We start from the raw sequence: 24153 nt of genomic DNA on the forward strand, positions 1-24153 counted from the left end.
CGAGAAGACATGCTCACCTAGCATTGAGCAGATATTCACTCGCCAGAAATGGTTGTGTGTTACATTTACAAGAATCATTTTTGTTCCCCTCATGTGGATCTTCACATCTCAGTATCTTGAATATTCCGAGCCATGTTTACTGGGCTACTTGAAATGACTGTATTATGTCCGACAGCAACTGAAGGTGACACTGTAGAAGCCGACATTGCAGTTCACTACGCACGCGCGTTCATTACTCTGCTCTAGAGGGAGACATGGCGACGTCCCTGATCTGCGGCCGTTTGACGGCTAGCCTGAGAAATTCAGGGGCCAGAAACACTATCAGCTCTGCTTCCAAGGTGAGTGTGTGTCCAAATTAAAGTGAAGGTCCTCAGCTTTCGGAGCAGGTGTCCTTGACGGCGCTGCGTCTTCCCTGACGACTACAGTTTCCCTAAAACTGACAGGGTTAAATTTGACATTAGCACTATCCTCATTGAGTTTCCGTTGGTTTGGCTAATGTGCTAACTGGTGCAGAGCTAGCGTTAGCGTAGCCGGCTGTCACCGCTGCTGCCCTGAAATGACCCAGCAAAAAGACCAGCTAACATACACATAAGTTACACTTTGACCTCACTTTATTCTGTCCTGTCTGTGTGTTGCTGTTAGCAGTGTGTTTGAAGCTGAATGTGCTCAGTGAACACAGTGAGCTGCAGCTCAGTGACCTCCAACTGATTCTGAGCTCTGCGCCATCGCGTCTGTCCCGCTGTGTCGTCTCTGAAAGTTATCTGGACAAATCCGCTCAGCCTCAGTGAGCGCAAATAAGGGCTTTCACTGCAGAGAAAGATGTCAACGCATAGCATGACCACAGCCAAAACCAAGCGAAATATCAGTAAACATATGCGGCTGGGTAGTTCTAGAGTACAGTAAATGTGTTCGTCATTATTTTACAAGAACAAGCAAGTCTCAGGTGGAAACCATAAATCTGTCACTGTTAGACTCAAGTAATAACATCTCAAGTATTATCACGCAAGTTTCCTACATATCCCCATGTCTGTAATGTTGGATTTGGGGTTTCAAGTGGAACCTAATATTTAAATTGGTTATTGTAACACTGTTATAGCTTAAATGTTCATGTGTCTGTGGCATATGAGGCTGGTTGACAGTGATGAAGAGACACATCTGTCTGAGTGTTTTTGATATATTTGTCATTCAGAGATTGTTTGAGCTGAATACTGAATGTCCCTGCTTGTTTTCTCATCATATCCACATGAACTAAAACAGTATCTTTCTTGTATGTAAAAATCTTCTGTCAGAATGGCTTACCCACCTTAGAATGTTGAATGTTAAAGTGTAATAACTGTATCTGGTGAAAATGTATTACAGTATATGTAACTGTTTTATTGTTATATTGATATATCATGATACAGTCAGTTTTGTGGAAAATCTATTGATTAAGTTCTTACAGATGATTAAAACACACCCAGAATTATGTTTTTGATTAAACCTGACAAATCAAGATCGTTCAACACATTGATGAAAAAATAAAAATCCAACATTGCCATAAAGAAGTTCTGCTCACTGGGGATTTACAGCATTTCCTACAATGGTTTAATGCGAGCAGAAATATTAAAGTGATAACTACTGTGAAACAGTGTTTTACTATCTCTAATGGCTGAATTGTGTTGTCATGCCATATGGTGTCATATTAGATTAAATGATCCTGGGCACAAACATAAAACATTGTTTGTTTTCTCCTGTTTTTACTCATTGTAGGATTTGTTTAGCATAAATGAGTGCAAGATCATTTTATGACAAATAAATGCGAACACACATCTCAGGATTTTGAAGGGCTACAAGCAAAAATGTTGCTTGATTTCATTCTGTTGCAGTGATTTGGAGTTCAAAACTTAAAGGTCCTGCACTACCAAACAGATGTGTTCAGTTATTTTAGATCATTACACCTCTGCTCACGTTTGAAGTGGGCCAAAGCCACGCTAGGAGGCGTCAGAGGTCACCATATTGGTTCAGGCCTTAGTAGGGTTGACTGGGTAGTGGGTATCTTTGAGATTTTGGTGAGTATGGTCCTGGTCCATCTGTTTTTTATTGAATCATGGGTTCAGATTCTTTATAGTAAAATAAACCAAATCATGTGAAAAGCAAAAACGATGTTTATGTTAGATATAGGCTGCCATAAACATAAATGAAGAGGTATTTTTCTTATACATGCTGCAGGGAATGCTGCATCATGTTAGAGGGACTTGTTCCCTGCATGAAATTAGGTTGGCATGATTACATTTCCCTGATCCCCTCTGTCTTTTGAGATGTTGATGGCTGTACGTTATTAACACTTTACACATGCATTGTCGCATGTAACTGCTGATACAGACAGAAGTATGTCCAAACTTTGCAGTTCTCTAAATGAACCTCCAGTTCCCCCCTCTGCTCTGTATTGTTAGGTAGTGCACCAGATCAGCAGTTTGTTGTGTAAACGCTAGTGCAGTGTCACACACCAGCATCATTGTCTTCTGTAGTTTTCCATAATTGTGATATTTTCCTCTGCTGAGGAAATCTCTCTAATGTCCAGCTGACTCAGTTCAGCTGACTTTAGCAACACTTTTTACTGGAATTTCCTGTTCATGTCCGACCACACCATCTTGGTCCCACATCCTTAATCAAATTTTCACAGTTGCTTCTGTTATTCTGTGGACTGCAAACACTTCTCTATTATAAAAAAGTAACTGCTGTAGATGTGCCTCTAGTGTCAAGAATCTCCACCTGTTGCTCTCACTTCTTAAGCTGCTGTGTTACAGACCATCATCTCTCTGCCTGTGTTGTGTCTGAATGACAGACTGCTATTAAACAGATATTTCAAATATACATTTAACAACATATTCTCTAATTTATATTGACTTTCTTATCATCCTTTAGAGTCTACAGCCATGCTAGCAGCTCTGTGAGTCTTTACTTCTCAGCACAGTGGTGCTGAGAGCTAAATGCTAACATTATCTCGCTAACAATGCTCACATTTGCTCACAATGAAACCACTAACATGCTTTTAGAGGGTATAATGTTTACTGTGTTCACCATCTTAGTTTAGCGTGTTGAAAATGTTAGTATAGAAAAAATGTCAGAAAAGAAAATGTTAGCAAACCAACATTTTCTAACTAGCACTAAACACATAGTACAGCTGAGAAAAGAAACATTTTAACCCGATGATGATGTTAGAGGATCACTAAATGTGCTGCAATTTGTCCTGTCAGGAAGATGACTGTAGGGCTGCAACTAACCATTATTTTCATTATTGATTCATCTCTTGATTACTTTCTCAATTAATCATTTAGTTGTTTCGTCAATAAAATGTCAGAAAATGGTGAAAAATGTCCATCACCGTTTTCACAAAGTCAAAGGTTTTATCCTCAAATGTCTTGTTTTGTCCCGACTAACAGTCCACAACCTAGAGATATCCAGTTTACTATCAAAGAGGACTAAATGCAACTACCTCATTTACAGTTACCCCCCCCCCCCCTCTTCTCTCTGTTCCTCCAGGTTCTTGGTGGTTCTTCTGGTCTGTTTGGAGGCCATGTGTCCCAGCTGCAGCCCCCCCACCAGCAGCAGCAGCAGAGGAACCTCTCCCTACATGAGTACATGAGCATTGGCCTGCTGAAAGAGGCTGGCATTGCTGTGCCAGCTGGCATGGTGGCCAGCTCCTCGGAAGAGGCGTACGCTGTGGCCAAGCAGATCGGTAAGCCTCACTTAGCCTGAGGAAAGTGCCTCTAATATTAACATAATATCAGTATCAAATATATTTACCTCTACAGATGAACAAAAAAACTGTTTCACAAAACCCAGTATATGGCTGGACCGTGTATGAAACGCTAGAGGGCTTTTAATTTGTATGTCACCTGGTTACCATCAGACATGGACATCGCAGCATTTATAAGATTTCATAACATTTATAAGGTTTGTTTTTATGTAAGTTTAAGTTTATTTATTCGTATAGCACTTTTCAGACAGTAGTTGTAACTCAAGGTGCTGTACACATAAGAAAAACATTCAAAATACTTAGAATACATTGCACCAGATAATGGTTTTAGACTTTATGGTGCTGTTATTGAAAGGGCTGAGTCAAGATTTATTTTTTATATTTTTGATTGATTATTTCACTAACCCACAACCTGAAAAATAGTTTTAACGCAGTAACAATCATCATCAATCATCAATGCTGAGTGTAAACGAACACTATACAGTGTGTTTCATGTGTGTAAAGTTTGCATTCTTAAATGTATTTGTTATATTGTTGTTATATATTTAATTTATCATGAACACGGAAGTGCTTTATTTTGAAAAGACACTAGATGCATGAAACATGTGGAAATTGACCGGAAGTTACACTAGTGACAGCGAGCAGATCCTCTCTTCTCACATAAATATCACATGACAGTCTCCTTTGGTAGGTAATCATGGCACTATTTGTGCCTGAAAAAATATAAAAACATAAAAAAGTGACATATTCAGCCGACCAATGGTGTAACTTCCTCACTCAGTCAGTGACAGACTTCGAGGCGTGTAGGAAAAAGAAAATAAGTGATTCAGTAGATGTTTGATTTGAGAGTTAGTACCGGGGCTGCAAACAGTCATTATCAGTGTATTTTATGACTAAGGATGAATCATTTCATCTAGAAAATAGCACAAATATAACTTAAACTGTAATTTACACGTCGAATTATCAACTGAATGTTTCAGCACAATCATACTTATTTAGATATGTTACTTTGAGGAATATAAAGGAACATGTTTTTCTACAAAACCCTTTTTACACAACTTTAAATAAAAATCAAACTGTTAAAATCTTGATTTGAATCTGATCAGATAATAATGAAATGTGATTACAAATCTGGACACTTGATGCCAACTTTCGGTACTCAACCCCGCTGTTATGGATAGGTTTCAGTAGGTAACACTAAAGTATTGAGATTCAACACCCAGCACAAGTCCTCATCAACAAACCCACAGTCTATTTTTTTTCTTGCTGACACCAGGAAGGACCTGAACACCACTCTGAGCCTTTCCTAACATCTGACCTTTGTGTGTGGAGGCTTTAAATAGCTGAAGCCAAGGCTGCTCAGTATGGGAACAAACACACACTCAGTCTAAACATAGCCTCCTACTTCAGTGGCTTCAGTTGACACTCGACATATATAATTCCAGGATAGTACGAACTTGAAACAAGGTAACAATACAGTAAAATGTGCCAAAAGTTGGGTGAGCATCCTTATGGAAACCCAGTATTGATGATGCATCAGCAGGCCCTGCAGTGTGTATCAGGCTACGCCATCATAAATCATGACAGGTGACACCATTCTCTGACCTTGACCTAACTTAAACTTAAACTGCCTGTCAGATGCACTCAAGTGTTTAACCAGGCCTTCTATCGACATTGTATCTGCGTATGCTAAGCTACAATGACTGACCACACAGGATTCTGTACACCATCTAATATCTAACCAGTGTATTTCACAGTTGATTATCAGTTCAAGATGCAGATTTAGTGGCTAATAGAAAAAGCTCCTCAAATTAAAAAGAGTAAAGGAACCTGTCTCATTCCTACAATCAACTTCTAAATAATAAAAATAACATTACTGAGCTGCTCCTCACAAAACGTCCATCACTATCTCCCAGAGACCAAGGTGACATTTTCAAATTGCTCATCTTCCCTGACCAACAGTCCCAAACCAAGATATTCAGTTTACAATGATTTCAAACAGAGGAAAGCAGCCATTGTGGAACATGCGAGGCCAAACATTTATTAAGAACCAGAGAATGTTTGGCATTTTTTCTTGACAAATTGCTAAAATAATGACAATGGAACGTGTGTGTGTGTGTGTGTGTGTGTGTGTGTGTGTGTGTGTGTGTGTGTGTGTGTGTGTGTGTGTGTGTGTGTGTGTGTCAGGTACAAAGGACCTAGTGGTAAAAGCTCAGGTGCTGGCTGGTGGCAGAGGGAAGGGGACATTTGAGGGCGGACTGAAGGGAGGAGTGAGGATCGTCTACTCGTAAGTGTTCCAGCCTCTGTTGTTGTTAGCTTGCTGAGGATTCAGATGTGTGCAGCCTGTCACCTGAAGCTTCCCACATAGAATTTTGAAATATCTTCTTTTTCAAGATAAATACTGCAGAAGTAAAGTTAAGATGTGACTTTTGAATGGCTGAAGTGCTGCAGGCCTCTCTAGAGTGTTACATAAGTTTTAATTGGCACTGCTGGCTGTCTGAAATTGTACCTGTCACCACTGTCAGGCTCTATTTTAAGCACCAAAAAAAAAACAGAGGCTGTATCTATTCTTCTCTTTATGAATGTTAGAATCAACATTCCTCCAGTGAAACTACACTATTGTTTTGTTCATCATTAACCAGCAGCTCTTTCAAAGCCATTTTGTTTGTGATTTTCTCAGATTGCAATTATTAGATAAGATATGACAAGAAAGTAATATGCAGGGTGTCTCCCTTTGATAATCCTCTCTTCATTTCTAATTTATTCCCCTTCTTCTCTGCCTCCCAGGCCAGAGGAGGCCCGAGACATTTCGTCCCAGATGATTGGTCGAAAGCTGTACACCAAGCAGACTGGAGAGACAGGTCGTATCTGCAACCAGGTGTTCATCTGCGAGCGCAGGTACCCACGCAGAGAGTACTACTTCGCCATCACCATGGAGAGGTCCTATCAGGTGAGGAACACACACATGTAGATATTGATATGTAAAATGAGCTGCTGTGTCCAGCAGTGTGTTGATAAAGGTGACTGTGTGAAGAGTTTTGAAGTTGTTGATTGAACCACAAATGAAACCAATGGTAAAAACCTGTCATTGAATATCTCGGGGTTGTGGACTGTTGTGTTGTTGTGACATCACTTTGGGCTCAGATAAAGTGTGATGGACATCTTTTACTATTCTTTGTCATTATACAGATGAATCAGAAAAATAAATGATCATGTAAATAGTTTGAATTGTGTTTCTTGCTCAAACTGCTCTATGAATTCATTAATAATGAAGAGCATAGTAAGAATATTTTCATTGCTCTCAGTAGTTTAATGCTCACAAGTCATCAAAAAACCCCTTAATGTACTTTCTGCTGTTTATGCTGAATGACGGCACTAGATGGCAGCACAGTACTAATAGTAATGATGACAGATAACATTGGTGCATGTTAGACACAGATGAACTAGGTCTGTTCGAGGTTTGATCCATTCAATTTCCAGTGAGTCCTGCTGAAGTGTCTTTGAGCAAGACATTTAAACTGACCCACTCACTCACTTAAAGCCAGATCGGATCAGCTGAATACAGAACAGACAGTGGATATGATAGGAAAGGCTTTTAGTTGACTGTGAAGACCTTTTTATATCCTGCAATCTGCATGTGACATTAAAATAGTTTTTAGAGAATAATAGCTAGGAAGGCAAAAGCTAAAAATCAGACATCAGTGTTTTGTTTTGTAGAATGAGCCCTTTATATCTACATGGAGAGCGGGTCCTCTTCCACAGAACCCGCCCGCCATGTTGCACCGCTATGTTTCTACAGTAGCCCAGAATAGACAAACCAAACTCTAGAGAGGGCTTTTCGTGTCTTTTGCAACTTTCACAGTCACCATAGGCTCTCCTACATGCTTGGAAGGGGAAGGGGAAGGGGGGGGGGGGGTATTCAGTTGGTTGCAGTCTGCAACCTCACCACTGGTTGGCCACTAAATTCTACAAACTGGTCCTTTAAATTCTCAAACAGTGGTTACAGGCTTTTTTTCCTAATTCCACCTGTTCCCCTGTTAATGCAAAGTTAAAACGTCCTCCATGTTGAGCTGTTGTCTTGATTAATTCAATGTAATGTCCATTCCCACAGCATGAATTAAAAGTACATCAATACAGCGAGGGTCATGTCCATTTTGCTGATTTTCTAGAACAATTAATATCTTCATCTACCATGAATGAAATGCAGCACTCCCTCCAGAATGTTAATTTACTTGTAGCCTTGCCTTCATACGTAGGCTTTTAATGTGAAAGAATTTCAGGAAGTGAGGTAATTCAACCCAGCTATTATTTCAGATTCATCCATTATTTGAATATCAGCGCTTGTATGAGAATTCACAGTAGTGCAGTAACTCTGAGTATTAACTCCTCATCTCTCCCTCTTATGTCCCACAGGGCCCTGTGCTGATTGGCAGCTCGCAGGGGGGCGTGAACATTGAAGATGTTGCAGCGGAAAATCCAGACGCCATTGTGAAGGAGCCCATCGACATTGTGGAAGGCATTAAGATCGAGCAGGCTATCAAGGTAGAAAACAAGCCACAAACGGACTGGAGATGTTCTAACTGTGTGTTCTGGGCTGCAGCCGAAATTGAAAAAAGGAAGAAGAGAAGAGAAGGTTGCATTGTGCTGCAGTGAGTGCTACAGTGTCTCAGTCACAAAGGGGCTGTATTTTATTTCTCAGAGGGAAACTATTTCCTGAAGAAGATACAGGTCCAGTCTGTCTTACAAATCAAGAGTGAAGTTGAAGTTAATCTTTGAATTGTACTCAGCAGACTTCATTCCTCTCACATGTTGTTTTTTAGGTCTTGAGAAAAGGAAAGATATTTTAAATAATTCAGTGTTGATGATCTTCTTTTGGTGTCTGAGAATATCAAATTCCTTCCCATCTCACTGATGTTTTTTTCAGTCACTAACAGATTTATAGTCATTCTCCAGACGTTCTAAAAGCTGCACTTTAAAACTGGCAGTTGCTTTGAAAATAATCATACTGTTTGATTTTTCAGTCTGATGGTTGTTATAAACATCACTCAGATCTTATCAAAATCATCCATTACAGTCAAAAATATAGCCTTGATTGGGGAGGATGATGATATGAGCCTCTTTTCACAGAACTGATAAATGGTGTTATTTTCAAGGAATCATAAACAAAATACAAACAATAGCAGAGGTACATGAAGATATGGTGACCAGTCACACAATGCACAGCACTCACAGTATCTCTTTATATGTGAGATGCTTGTTGATGGTAAGAAGCTCTTTGTCAACAGTAATGTAGCCTAGCTGCTAACTGTACAGCTTACAGACTCAATCACAACTTCTGAAGAGAATAAGGAACTGAATGGCTGAAAGGCACCACTGATGACATCGTGTTATTAAAATATTTCAGCACATCAACTTCTGCTGACATGGCAACTTGGTAGCAATTAGCCCTGATACAGGACTTTAGGAATCTTTGGTTGTTTTGGTAGAGTTTGTTTGTTTGTTGTCACGTGTTCCCTCTTAAATGGGGACTGAGCTTACAGATCAAAGTGTGTTTCCAGGTGTTGTAGTACTACTGCATATGTGGAAAAGGTAGTATAAAGAGGGAGTTGTGTGAGAACAGGTTAATAAATGTTATTTTTCACACAGTTTGGTACCAAACATAAATTCCAGGAGCTGACGCACACGTGTACTGCTCTATGGCACCTCTACGGAGGCATTGATAGAGCATGTTGCCGCACAAACCAATGTTTTTATATGGTTTTCTTGGCAAAGTGTCGCCTGACTAATGCGAAAGGGGTTGTGTTTGGTTAACTTCTTCTCTGAATTTGGTTGTAAATGTACTCTTTCCTTCTCTGTCTTTTAATTCTCCATGTTTGTGTCTTCTGAGAGAAACATTGTCCTTTTCCTGTTTCAGTATAATGTTGCGGCAGATCTCTTTGGCAGGCTCTGGATATTGAATATGTTGGTTGTCATAGTGAGAGCAAAGGCTCGATATATTTGACAGAGAGAGGAGGTGCTGATTGTGGGGCTCTTCAAGTAGATGGCAGTCCATTGATCTTCTCTTACCTCTTTATTTTTGTCCACTGAGACCACGAGTTTAAAACTGCCTGGTTTCATAAAGAACAGCAGGTCTGCTGTGTTTCCACTGCAACAGAGTCATGATACATATAGAAACCACTTTCTCTGTACAAGTCCAGCTTTTTCTTGATGATAATAAATGATTTAAAAGATGTTAAAGGTGGAAATGATTAAATGAAAGCTTACTGGATGTTGTGGTGGCATCTCTTTTAAATTAATTTATTAGCCATTACCAATAACTTTTAAACAGCTTTTGCTACATTTTAATCATAGCATGCATTTATGGACTTGGTTTGGAATAATGATGGTACAACTTTGGTCTGTAGTCAAGATTCAAAGATTTCTATTCATCACATGGACATGCAGTGAAATGTAGTGGGTGCCAGTGTGCAGTTGAGATAAAAACAAAAAACCCAAAATGTGCTACATAAAGATAACAAAAAAGGTGCAATATTGAGACAACAAAAACAGAATATGCTGGAGAAAATAGATGGAAAGCTGACAGAAAGGGATGTGATTGGCTCAGCATTCTGCTAGATCTCTACACAAAGTGTTGTAGAGCAAGAGCATTACTACCGTTGCAATGGAGCCCTTCACCTCTGCTGTATTAAAACCAGCACATACAGTAAAGACTAATAAACAGATTCTTCCCCTATTGAGACTTCTGACCCTGACAGGACCCCCAAGTTAAAATTGTTTTATTTCAACTTTAAACATACTATTAATACCCATCTTTTGTGGTGAAAAAACATATCGTTGCTGCACCAGGCAGGATGCTTTCAACAGCAACAGCTTTCTGGAAACACTTTTGGAATTTTCTTTAACTGCCTGAGGTGGTAAAGGTGCTGCTTTGCCCTCAGGAGCCAAAATGAACTTAGAAACAGGTTGTTTTTGGCATAATCATCCCTCCTGTTCATGCTGACCATCAGAAGATCCCTTTACAATGCACTTACAATGTAACACAGTCCTCCCTCTGTGCAAAAATGTATTTAAAAGTTTACAAGAAATATTTTAGAATAATTTATGAATTCTGCAGCTTAGATAGCAAAGCTTAGATATGAAATACTGACAATGTGTCATGCTAAATTACATGGAAATGTTCTGAAAACACACACACACACACACACACACACAGGCTGTGTACTGTCTAATTATTTGTTTGATGTGTTGATATTTTAAAGGAATAAGCATATTTCCCAAAATGTCAAACTATTCCTGTAAGGTGATGTTAGATTTAGTGAAGGATTAAAAACTGATAGATGATATGGAGCCTAAGAGAAATGTTATAAAGGTTTGAACCCACCTTTACAGTGATTTCTGACAATTGGCATTAGACATTGACATAAGACCCACTGTTGTAGCAGTGTTTGTAATTAAACTTTCAATAAATTTGTTTGTCCACTTGCTGTGAACAAAACATTGCCATATCATCACCTTTTAAGTTGATATGGCTAGCTTAATAGCAAACAGTTGTTTAGTAACACATCCAGCAGTCACAGAGCAATATTAACATTCATTTGGTGTCATGTTTGTGTCCACCTGATGATGATGATAAGTTGAATATTCATCCTCTTTTGTCCTATTTTTGGTCTCAACCAACTCCTGAGAAAAACATCTCAGCATTTAGCTGTGACTAGCTAGTCTGTCTTTCTGCTGTTTTGTGCTGAGCAGGTAGTGTACAGCAGAGTTTTTAGAGCTTTTTCACTGGAAATAGCTGCCACCTGCTGCTGGAAACTACACTGATGAGAGTGAATCAGTAACAGTAAAGTTGTGGGCCAGAACATCAAAACAACGAGCTGAAAGATACTCAAACACTCAGTAGTGCTGAGATGAACTGCAGAATTGGGTGGGTTCATCACAACATGCCTGTCATAGAAATATTGATCGTAGCCACTTGAAAGATAAATGTGTAGATTATTTTACCACCCCCCTTTACATTGTTATATGATATGTGAAGTGTTTTGCTGCTTATTTTATCCACAAGTGTGAGTGGAGTCCCTGCTGTGCAGCTCTGATCTTTGTGTGGAAATGACACCCAGGAAATAATATGTGTTGAAATGTTTTGTGTTGCTGCAGGTAGCTCAGAAGATGGGCTTCCCACCGGCGCTGGTGAATGAGGCGGCGGAGAACATGGTCAAACTGTACAATGTATTCATCAAGTACGACGCCTCCATGGTTGAGATCAACCCCATGGTGGAGGACTCATCAGGCATTGGTACACACACACACACACACACACTGACTCATACTGATGTACTGGTCCACAGAATCTTTTTTAAGCAACTTTATAGAAACTCAAAAACAAGTATTGTGTGTGTATCCAAAGCCTGATATGAAGCTCCATTGTTTTCCAAAAATGATTAAAAACACATCAGTCAGTGACATTGTTGCATTGGGTGATATGTTCCTTCATTACCATGAACACATACACTGTAGTTTTCTTTTAAGTAAATCTTACACACACTGACCTGCTGCCAGAAATACTTACTAGAGAACCAAATGTGGATTCATCCGCCACTGAAAATAGTCCCCAAGAAATGCAGTTTTTTGTGTTTGCTAAAATCTACAGTGCCCAGTTGTTTTAGGAAATTACTGAGCCTTTTTGAAAAATGAAACTATGTATTTGTGAGCTGGTTTTTAAAAATGTATGTCTTCAGTAGGAACCAGTGGGCTTGGAACTGAGTGCCAGACAGCTTGGAGAAGTTTTTAGAGATGAATACATGGTTGGTTTGGGTCTGCAAATGGGCTTTGTTGAGAATCAGAAAAATATAGAATAATGTCAGCGTTATCTGTTGGGGTTCAGGGACAAATTTCATACTAACAACTTTAAAAAAAGAAAGAGCCAGAGGAATAGAAGGGAAGAGAGTAAAGGAAAACTTACAGTAAGTGGATTCTAGGCTTGAATTCTTGTTTTTTAAGCTCAATAAGTTATGGAAGAGGTATATTTGTGCAAGTTGTGTGTACTTAAGTATCTAAACATGCATACTGTACATGTGTCACACCTGTATATGATCTTGTAGGCCGTATTCAGACCAAATCAGGCGGTGCGGTGAAAACACCAGTCCTCCCATTCATTTGAATGGGGGTAGTGCGTTTCATCTGTGGCCGTTTTGGCCGCTGTGGCGTCGCACTGGACTGTGGCAGGAAAGTTGAGCCATAGTCAACTTTTGGAGAAACGCAACCCAATGTCACTGTGGCTGAAGGCTGCGGTGGTCAATCACAGCTGGAGATCAGACTGATCAGAGCTGTAAACTCTGCCATGAAGGAGCACAAAGACATTACTAGGAAGAGGGGAGGACATCTCTCTACATATGATAACGTTAAAAGTAAAGTTAGACTTTCCTCCGGCTGATTAACAATGAATTTGGTCTTTGCAAACGGAAATGATGTATGTGTTTATTTGCATATAGAGCAGGGAAGTGAGATCTGATCACAAGTGGTCACTCAAGACACATGTGGAGATGCATGTTAATGTCAGGTGTGAACAGACATACTTGTCCACTTATGATTGGATCACACAAGATGATGTTAATATCAGATGTTAACAGGGCCTAAGTGTCAGTCTCATTGTTAGCACAAACTATTTTCCGATTGATTTCAGTTTCAGGTGTGTGTGTGTGTGTGTGTGTGTGTGTGTGTGTGTGTGTGTGTGTGTGTGTGTGTGTGTGTGTGTGTGTGTGTGTGTGTGTGTGTGTGTGTGTGTGTGTGTCTCTCTGACATAGCCTACTTTCAGGGACAAATTTCATACAAAAGACCAGTTAACTGGGGAGCGCTTGTCCAACTGGGTACAAAAGCCATGTCCCCAATTGGGGAAAAAGCTGATTTTAGTCAGTGTTTAAGGCTAGTTTTAGGTTAAGGTTAGAGTAAGTGTTAGTGTTAGGCAAGTATTGGTTAGGGTAAGTCTCCAGGAAATGACTCTAAGTCTATGTAATGTCCCCTTCAGTGTGTGTGTGTGTGTGTCAGTCAGAGTTAATTACTCTCTAATGCACATTGATGAGCTCCTCACACTCATATGAATTGAAAACCACTGACCTTTGTACTACATGATAAATACAAATACACTAAGGAAGGACAGTAGTTCTCACATCAGCCTGATGAGAAGTTAGGTGCTTTTGCTGCATGAAAATTCTGGCATTTAAAATACTAGTCAATATTATTATTCATTGCTGTTATATGGTATGTTTCAGGACAGCCCGGAATTCATATGAATGTACTTTTTCTCGTTTATATATAAATGCTGTAGGGTTACAACTTACTATTTTCACTGTTGATTCATCTGTTGATCTTTTTTTTAATAATGAATCATTTTTTGTTTATTTGTTTAGTCTGTAAAATGTCAGAAAGTAGTGGAAAATGCCATCACTACCTCCCAGAGCCCAAGTTGATGTCCTTAAATGTCCAAAGCCCAAAAATATTCAGCTTATAATGACATAAAACAGAGAAAAGCAGCAAATCCTCACAGTAGATGCTGGAAACAAAAAAAATGTTGTGATGTTGATTGTGGTTGTGATGTAGTTGTTGATTAGTGATTATAATTGATTATCAAAATTGTTGACTTTCATTTCTCATTTTATTGACTAATTATTTCAACACACAACTCGTCAACAGTGATGTGCATGGACGCCAAGATCAACTTTGACTCCAACGCAGAGTACCGCCAGAAGAAGGTGTTTGATATGCAGGACTGGACCCAGGAGGACCCCCGGGACCGGCAGGCCGCCAAGGCCGACCTCAACTACATTGGCCTGGATGGAACCATCGGCTGCCTGGGTCAGTACACGCTAAATACTGCGAGATTCTTTACTAACTTCTTAACTACAAGTGCTGTTGAAGTCTTAACCCCTTCAGACTTCTTTCCTCTCCATGTACCTTGGAAGTAGGTGCAGTTGTGCCAAATCCAAAGTAAAAACACGGCAAATAGCAGCACAACTATTTCCTTCGTACCCAACACCATATCTACACAGGGGTGTAGCGCTAGCAACACGTCAGTGGAGTAGTAGCAGTGTTAGTCCATCTGTGTCAACACAGGATACGTTCAACCCGTGTTTCAGCAACGCTCAGACCCAACACACACTGTAGTTACGCCTGTAAACAGTAGAAAAGAGATTTAATGTGTAAAAATATCTTTTTCTAATTTAGTACATTACTTTGGAATGACCAGTGGGCTTTGTGCTTTGTAGTAAATGGAGCAGGTCTTGCTATGGCCACCATGGACATAATCAAGCTGCACGGCGGCACACCAGCCAACTTCCTGGATGTAGGAGGCGGAGCTACAGCCCATCAGGTGACCGAGGCCTTCAAACTCATCACCTCTGACAGGAAGGTAAGATCAGAACACACCTGCTTTCTCTAATGTAAGTATTATAGTATTTGTGTCACCATAACACTATTTCTTCTAGCCTAAACTTTGGACACTATGTGTTGAAAGGGCCATATCTCCCATACAGTTCTTTCTATATTAATGTAAACCCGCTCAAATTAAAGCTGAGGCTTGGCACTTTGATGTGGTATCCATTACTTTATTAACAATTGAATGGGCTGAAGCAATGAACCTGAGGAACAACACATGTGGAACTGTCCAAATACTTACGGTCTGGACTGTTCATGTAAATGTTTGTTTTTAATTGTGCGTGTTGTGGTGGTGTCGCTCAGGTTCAGGCCATCCTGGTCAACATCTTCGGAGGCATCATGAGGTGTGATGTCATTGCCCAGGGCATCATCATGGCTGTGAGAGACCTGGACCTCAAGATCCCCATTGTAGTGCGGTTACAAGGTAGAACACACACACACACACTCAGTGTTGATAGATAAAGTATTACCTGTCAGATGTCCTGCAGCAGCTAAACTCCAGCTCTGTTCAGCTGTGAACATGTTTTTAGCATTCAAATGATAATAACTTAAAAAGATCACCACAAACTCTCACAATTCAGACTTTTCTGAGATTGCATGAACTTGATTTCATAATGATCTTCTGTTATATCATTAAAAACTGAACATTCTCATATTGTTATGCAACAATTGTGTGTAGATGATTATAAGATCACACCAGGGATGGTGGCATGTGTGGGGAGGCCTTATGTTCTTAGTATTCCCAGAGTATTTTAGTTTCCCACGACACTCCGTGCAAATTGCATGTGTCATATCCATCTCCTTCTTCCCTTCCTTCTTAAAAAATCCAAAATAAGTGCGGACATTTGATCTAAATGTGGAAGACACATTATTGATTTCTTTCTGTCTTCCATTTTAGTTTTAACTAACCTCCTACCAATCCCGCTGACAGTGACCTCTGCTGCTTGTCTCACCAGAAAAAACAACTTCTCAGCATCATCTAGTGGACTGAAAAAGCAACTGATTTTATTATTCTAGTACCAAAAAGTTTAAATCATATTTAAAATATTAATTTATATAATGAAAGGTTGATACTTGGCATCCATGTATCAATACAATGTTGCTACACAAAATATGGTGATACTATGCTGTATCGTTTTTTCCCCCACCTCTAGTATTCACCTGGCCTCACTTTGTATGATCTGTTGGTTATCTTGAGCCATCAGCCTCTTAACAATCCTGGAAAAAACACACACCCCCCACCACCATCTGGAGTCAGAGCTGCTGGTAGAGTTAGCAAGTCTGAGAAAAGACAACAGAGAGGTGACGTCATAATAACCCAAAGATTTATTCTTTTTCTGTGGCAGTAAACACAACACACGACCCGCTGATAACTAACTGTGCTATATTCAGAACTTTACAAGATATTCAGGCGTGACGAGTATCAACAGTAGGCTAGACATCAACATGATAAACAGCAGCGGCTACGTACAGACACTCCTCTACAGACACACACAAACACTCACACTGGAGAGCTTCTCGTAGTAGAGCCGCTAGCTCAGCTACAACACTGGTACCACACAGAAACTTTTACAAAGGGCCGTGAATGTACTTCTAGTGAAGGTCAGAGCTCCAGCAGACTCGCTGTGTTTCCAGCAAGGACACAGGGAGTCTGACAGCAGCTGCTCATGGCTGGTTATTATTATATGTTTGGTTGTGTGTGTCTGTTGTGTGTTTGTATTTGTCTGCAGCTAATCTTGCATACTGCTGGACCCATCAGCCTAATATTTTTTGTGCACATTTATTTATGCATGCTCAAGGACCGCTCATGGCTGCAGTCATTCACAATTGTTGAAAAACCCTATTTTATAATGCGTTTTATACCACCATTGACTGCTGATTGGTTACTCCTTTTAACCAGCCAATAGGGGCCACAAGTGATCAACAACTGCAGCAAAAGGCGTTTCCGTTAATCAGCTAGGCTAAAAACAAGTCCGTTGCAGGCCACATGCCTTTGTTGTGGCTCAAAAACTAACATCCATAGAAAAATTTGGTCTCATCTTGAATTGGAGCGTCTGCAGATAAATTCCATACCTGATATGTTGTGATCCATTTTTGTTAGCTTTGCAGCCATCTTGACTGTAAGGGAGCCTGGGGGGGGACAATTGATGTTTGGGATGGGAGAGAGAGGTGGGGAAGGGGTTTATTTTGTGTGGCGTGTTACCACAAAATGTTCTAAAGAAATAACTGTGTTTAAATTAAAAAGTTTGGACTTATCATCCTGTTTGTGACCTTATCAAGTTTTTAAAGTTGGGCAAACTGAAGAGGATGCTCAGTTACCATACCATTACACTGTTCTATGCATCTTAAAGAAAACTGAGGCTATACATGCCCCCAGAAACACCTGGCAGACATCTGCACTCTACTGAGTGCACTCTTCTAGGTTTGCTTACATTTCTTCTTCATTGTCACTTACAATCACTCCAGTTCTCTGTTCAGCACCTCCATAAGGAGGTGGAGGGTAGTGGCTCTCAGGTAGTGTTGAGCCAAAGCAGCTGAATCAATTGTGAGTGGTCCTATGTTGTATGTATCGATACTTGGCAAGTATCCACTCACAAGTGGAAATATTGTAATATCGCAGTGTTGCAATATCGATTTTTTTTGGCCCACCCCTACAATCAAATCAGAAAATAAAATGATCAAATGGCAACAACATAAAAGTGTACACAAAGTGTAAAGTAGAGTGCAAACTGAACCAGTTAGTAGTTAGTTCCAGTAGTTTGAATGAGGGACAGTGGCTTCTTTTCTAGAAGTAGGGTGACGGAACAACAAACTGTTAGTTGCTATTCTGTTTCCTCCTGTGAGTGTACACTAGAGAAAAGGTCAAGGCCGTCACAGTCAAATGGGTTGATTCTCTGGAAGGTAGAAATGTGCTCATAACGACGTGTCTATTAGATTAAAAAACTGTCTGTCATTCAGTTTATAGGATGGTTGTATGGGATTGGGCTTGCTGTTTAGGTCTTGAAGACGTGTTCTCACTCATTCAAGAGGCTTCCTCAGTACTCACAACTGCTGCCTCTAACTTCAGTACTGTTAGATATTATATTTTGATATTTCATATCCAGGTGGAAACTGTGGCATGATGATGTTGCTGCTGGACAGTTCAGGTTGTCAACAAAGCAGGGACCATGAGTATCTACTATCCACAATCAAATTAATCTGTGGTAGCATGGCAAAAACATCATATTAATATATATTTCATTTCAAAACAAAAGCATGTCTGACAGTAACACAGCTGCACTGTGAAGTATTGCAGTCAGGTGGGATGCATTGTGTGGAGGGTGGGAAATGTAAATAGACTGAAGACTGCTTAGATGCTCTCTGAGGATGTTGCACTGCATTCAAGAATTCAAATACAGTATGTTGAGTTTTGTTTGCTTTGTTTTTTTAGGGACAAGAGTGGACGATGCAAAAGCTCTGATAGCTGCTAGTCCATTGAAAATCCTGGCCTGTGATGACCTGGATGAAGCTGCCAAAATGGTACACACACACACACACACACACACACACACACACACACACACACACACACACACACACACACACACAGTCTTTTCATCATGTTCTACCTTTTTTGTTTTTAATAACGAGTTCTAAATTACTTTAACTGGATCATTCACTTTCACATACACCATTATGTGTTGAGGGTGGGGAGAAGAGGAAAGTATCTTTCTGTTAAGCCTCCAGGTAAGAGCTGTATGTGGACACCTGGAGACATTCAGTTCCAAGTTGAGTTCCTGAGATTAGTTCTTCTGGTTCCAAAGTACCTGGAACTTTTGGTTGAAACGGGGCTTATGTTGGTTTCAGTTCATTTAGGTTAACAAATAGACACAGACAGAAACTAAATTTACACTCTGGGGATGAGGATTATCATACACTGTCCGTCACAGTCTCAACAAAGTTGCTCTCTGCTATCATCAACAGCACGCCACGCTCATGTTCATCTCTCTACTCTCCCTCTCTAGTATCTCCCCTATAGTAAACTGATTATCTTTTGGTCTGTTCGGACAAAGCAAGAGTTTTTCTTGGAAATTATAACAGGCATTTTTCACTATTTTCTGACATTTGATAGATAAAATGATGAATCAATGAATCAAAAAATAATGGCCAGATAAATGGACATTGAAAATGATCAATAGTTGCAGCAGTAATGTAGATGATCGCCAGCTGGAACTGTCGTGACTGGTCATCGGGGTAACTGGTAGTGAATTTAAGAGCTGCATGTATGAGAGTGACAGACTGACAATGATCTGTGTTCATGGTTTGTGTTGACGGGGCTTCATCTCTGGTTACAAGAGTTTTGGCTCCTTCACTTCTCTCCTTTGTATTATTCTCCCATTGAAGAGGTTAACATAATCATTTTATTTCCATTTATTGCCATAATATTGTCAGATATATGTAAATATCTATATATTTTAACTTATCAAGTTGCTTTTATTGGCTAACTAGCTTAGCATAGAGAGACAAAACTTAGTGAAACAGCTAGCCTGGCTCTATCCAAAGGTAACAAAATCCATCTACCAGCACCTCTGAAGCTCACTAATTAACACGTTACATATTGTAGGACGATTATTTTCAGTATCTGTAATCTGTTGAATATTTTTTTGATTAATTGATTAGTTGTTTGTTCTATACAATGTCAGAAAATATTAAAACATGTCGATCCCTGTTTCCCAAAGCCCAAGATGGCATCCTCAAATGTCTTGTTTTGTCTCATCCAGTACAGTTTTGTATGTTGTGTTGAACGCCTTTGGTAAAATATACATGAATTGTACATAAAGATATCTTCTATTTAAATAGAAGTAAGTGGACATCTGAAACAGAATAAAAAATACATCAACATTTCTAAAGCACAGCAGGGTTAGTGGTGATGTATGTGATTTGTAGTAATTGGGCTAACACAGACTAAACCATTGGTGTGTTCTGTTAACACCAGGAGCTGCTGGCCAGTGTGTGTTCAGATATTTAGTTGACTTCATTTGATTCTCTGTCTGTTCACAGGTTGTAAAGCTTTCTGAAATCGTCTCTCTGGCTAAGGAGGCTCAAGTGGACATCACCTTCCAGTTGCCCATCTAAGAAACCTCAACCCTGACATCCGTGAACTCCTCACCCAAAACACTTCCTCTGTCACCCCTGGACACACCCACAGCGGCCCGCCGCCCCCGCCCCCAAGATCTCTGAGACACTTAGTTTTTTCTTTCTTAGTCTGTGGCATGGTGGTATGACTCTATACAGGCATCCAACACAAACACCATAATGGACCTCACTTTTGCATTTCAACAGAGAGAGCGTAGCCTCCTTTTTAGTCACATGGTAATCTCCATTTCCTGTCTCAACCCTCATCTCTCTCCACGTTTAGTCAAACCTACAAGCTTATGTTGCACTTGAGTTGATACGCACAAACCTCCACCTTCAAACCTCCCTTCCTTCACTCACGTACACAGAGAGGGTGAGATACATGGGCAACCAGACTGTTTACTTTGGTACTTGTTGGGAAATCTTCCTTCACTCCGTTTAAATAAATAAAAAAGGACAGCTGAAGCATTTTTTGTTTGATTTCAGATTCAGACTTCACATAATTTAGTTTTTTCAGTTGAATTAAAATGAATGATTGTGAGACAGGAGCCAGAGTGGCTACAGATCAGTGCTGTTAACATCAAGTGGATGTAAAAGGATGGCTGGAAGGCTACTTTCATAAATACACACACATAGTTTTGCATGAGTACCTTTTGAATGTGTTGATTCTATCTATATAGGAATGTAAGAGAATAAAGAATGGACTTGTTCCCTCAATGCAGAACTTTGATGCATTTCATCAAACAAATTACATGAAGTGCTGAAAACACACAGAACTATGTGCTGTAAAAGAAATGATTGCATTTGACTGAGCTGCGGCGTCAACTAGAGGAAATGGCCTCAATTCTCTCCTTAATAACAGAACAATAAACAACTCCGCAGCACCGAGTTGTTGATAGTGTTGAGACACAGGAATAGCTTTAGATAGTGTGCTGTTCTTCCCTGCAGGTGCCTCAGCATCATTTCTTTAGCTGCTATAGGCAGAGGTGTTCATCAGCTGTGCAGTACTGCTCATACAGCAGATACAAGGCTGCTCCCTCTTTCCAAAACTGGAGAAACATTGCAGAGACCCTCCATTATATTGTGACAGTGAGAACACAAACAGTCCTCTCTGAATCCCGGCTCAATATGTTCTAATGTGAAGCTGAATTCAGGCTCATTGTCAAGTGTCTGGAGAATGTTTTGCAGTGGTTACTAGTAGAGTCGGGTTCCAAAAGCAGGAAAAAAGCCCAGATGTTTTACCTCTAGTGGTTTGGTTTGGTTTTGGGATTTCTGCCTCCAACCCAATACAATGAAGGTGAAATGAAATTAATTTGTAATGTTCACAGCATTGAAAAATGAAAATCAGCAGCATATTTCAGAAACAATGCTCTGGACAATCCACAGAGCTCACTGTGAACACTTCTCACTGGAACTGCTTTCTACTCTAGAAATAGTCCCTGTGACATCTGTGATGATTATTGGGATGGAGGCAGAAATCTCAATATGTTAACCTGGACATGTAAAACCTCATTGCTCCTTGTTTACCAGCAAAGATCATTGTAAGAAAACGGTTTTGTAGCAAGCTTCTTTCTTGTTGGCAGCGTCTGACATGCATCAACTCACCCAGGCACAATGTTTTCTCAAAAAGCCCAAAAACCACTCGGCTGTTTTATCCTAGTTGATTAAAGATAGATTCAATAAGCAATTTGAAAACTGGATTCTGAGTTGATAAAATGCCATCAAAGCCCAGCTCCAGTTTTAGGGGTGTGACACGGTGTTGGAGGTTCAGGCTGATAACACCTCACCTCGTTAGCTTACACTATTCACTTTGTATTGAAACATTACCTTGATGGATGCAGGGATCTGTGCGAGTAGTGATGAATCCTGGAGTTTCCATTCTGCCTCAGCTGTAGTGTGGTCATACTGAACAGAGGTGGTGTTCCCAGCTAAATTTGTAAAATAAGTTTGATGACTTATTAAGTGTTCCTGTTGTGGAGCTCAACTTTTCCAGAGAAAAGCCCCCAGGGAGGAACATACAGGCTAAAAGTAGAGTCGACTGAATGTTAAATCAGTTGACACGATGTGAATTCCTGCATTCATGTTGCTTCCTGAATCTCTTGCTCTGTTGAAGTTCACAATAAGAAAAAGGAAGCCCATCTCTCCCCTGATGATCATTTGAAAACAGCTTTAGTATGAACACATGTGACTGTGTGCACATGTGCAACTTCTCACTGTCATCAGGAGACTGGGAAAGGTCTGTTGACCCTGTCCTGCCAAAGTGAAGCATACTTAGCTAACGGGGGCAAAGTGGATGTCTGAAGTGCAGGCTGATGTTCATGAGTTTCTGTCCACATGTTGTTTTGAAAATTGAACAAAGGGGGCTTAAAACCACGAGTAAAGACTGTCCAACGGCCTCGACTGAAGCTTAATGGTGAGTTTGTGTGTAGGTTCATGTTGGTGGCAGCCATTGTAGAAGTCCAAGATTTAAATGAACTACTGCAGCACTTAAGCTTCATCCCCTAAGAGTTTTTTGTCGTTGTTGTTTTGGATGTTGAAAGTTGCAAGCAATTGATTGTTAACGTCCAGAGACACTGGAGCTTTGTGTTTCTGTTTATTTATTTGGTTCTACTGTATCCCCTTCATTGAAGAATTTGCTGCTTCAGGGTTGAACAGGGACCTCTGCAATGGCCACCGCTTTATTCAGAATCTGCCATCATGCCACACAGCGGTAGCCCTTTTGTTTCTGTATGTAATGTCAGAGTTGGGGCGGGCCACGTGCTCTCAGCAGAACAGTGAAATTACTGTAGTTCCTCTCCTTCCTCTCCTTCCTCCTCCTCCTCCTCCTTCCACCACCTCCTCTTCTCCCTCCTCCTCTTCTCCTTCCTTCTCCTCCTCCAGCGCTCCGAACACAAGCCGACATTGTGAGTTGTACGTCATTTATTATATCTTGTAAATAACCAAACTGATGTTCTCAGTCTGTAAAATATTTATGCTCCCTTCAAGGAGTACGACAAAGGAAGAAAAAAAAATAAACGCAGAGAACATCAGTGTTTCTATGGTTTGGTTTTTTTGCTCATGTTGTCTTGGACATCCATCTGTCCATCTTCTGCCACTAATGTCACTTCCAGGTCACGGTTGTAGCAGACTTGGTAAGATAGCACAGATGACCTTCTCCCTAGCCACATCCTCCAGCTCCTACTGGGGGACTCTGAGGTAGCCCAAGGCCAGATATAATCCCTCCAGCAGATCTGAGCGTGCCTGGGGTCTCTATCCAGTTGGATGTGCATACGTCCACATGGAAGTGTTCAGGAGTCAGAACCGTGTGTGTGTCTATTCCAACCTCTTTAACCTGTCCCTAGGTGCAAGCCTAAAAAAATATTTTGATTTATTCTTTATTTCTTGACAAACAGTGGAGCATATTGACTTCGCAGTCTTGATGTCAACTGTTGTTCATCAAGCAATAGTTACAACAACTTAAACCAAAAATTGTCATCTTTACCTTTCTGTTTGTGTACAGATTAGAGTAGGTGTAACGTGTTAATGATAGTTAGCTTTAGAGGTGTTGATATGTGTATTTTTTTAAACTATGGACAGAGCCAGGCTAGCTGTTTCCCCCTGTTTCTAGTCGTTATGCTAAGCTAATTACCTTCATGAGGTGGAATCAGTCTTCTCATTTAACCTTCAGCAAGAAAGCAATATCATAAGTGTATTTTTCAAAATGTTCAAACTGTTCCTTTAAGCAACAAAAGTGGAGCTAAGAAATCATTTAACAGAATTAAGTGCAATTTACAGTTAATACACAAGAAAGTGTAATACAGTAGTAGCATACTAACATGGTAGTATAACATTTCAGTTACATTATCTCTGAAACTAAGTGCTCATTTTAGCAG

At 40.1% G+C, this 24153-nt stretch overlaps 1 protein-coding gene across 1 annotated transcript; it reads left to right on the top strand.

Moving 5' to 3' along the window:
• The first annotated feature begins 223 nt into the window (after nucleotides 1-223).
• sucla2 (succinate-CoA ligase ADP-forming subunit beta) lies at nucleotides 224-23310 on the top strand. Its single transcript, XM_044366623.1, has 11 exons — nucleotides 224-338; nucleotides 3523-3718; nucleotides 5927-6026; nucleotides 6527-6689; nucleotides 8153-8281; nucleotides 11894-12032; nucleotides 14426-14587; nucleotides 14998-15140; nucleotides 15470-15590; nucleotides 18597-18685; nucleotides 20207-23310. The coding sequence occupies exons 1-11, from the start codon at nucleotides 255-257 to the stop codon at nucleotides 20279-20281; spliced, it is 1401 nt and encodes a 466-aa protein (XP_044222558.1). The 5' UTR covers nucleotides 224-254; the 3' UTR covers nucleotides 20282-23310.
• The last annotated feature ends 843 nt before the right edge of the window (nucleotides 23311-24153 follow it).

This window comes from Thunnus albacares, chromosome 11 (genome assembly GCF_914725855.1).
Source record: "Thunnus albacares chromosome 11, fThuAlb1.1, whole genome shotgun sequence".
NCBI classification, from domain to species: Eukaryota; Metazoa; Chordata; class Actinopteri; order Scombriformes; family Scombridae; genus Thunnus; species Thunnus albacares.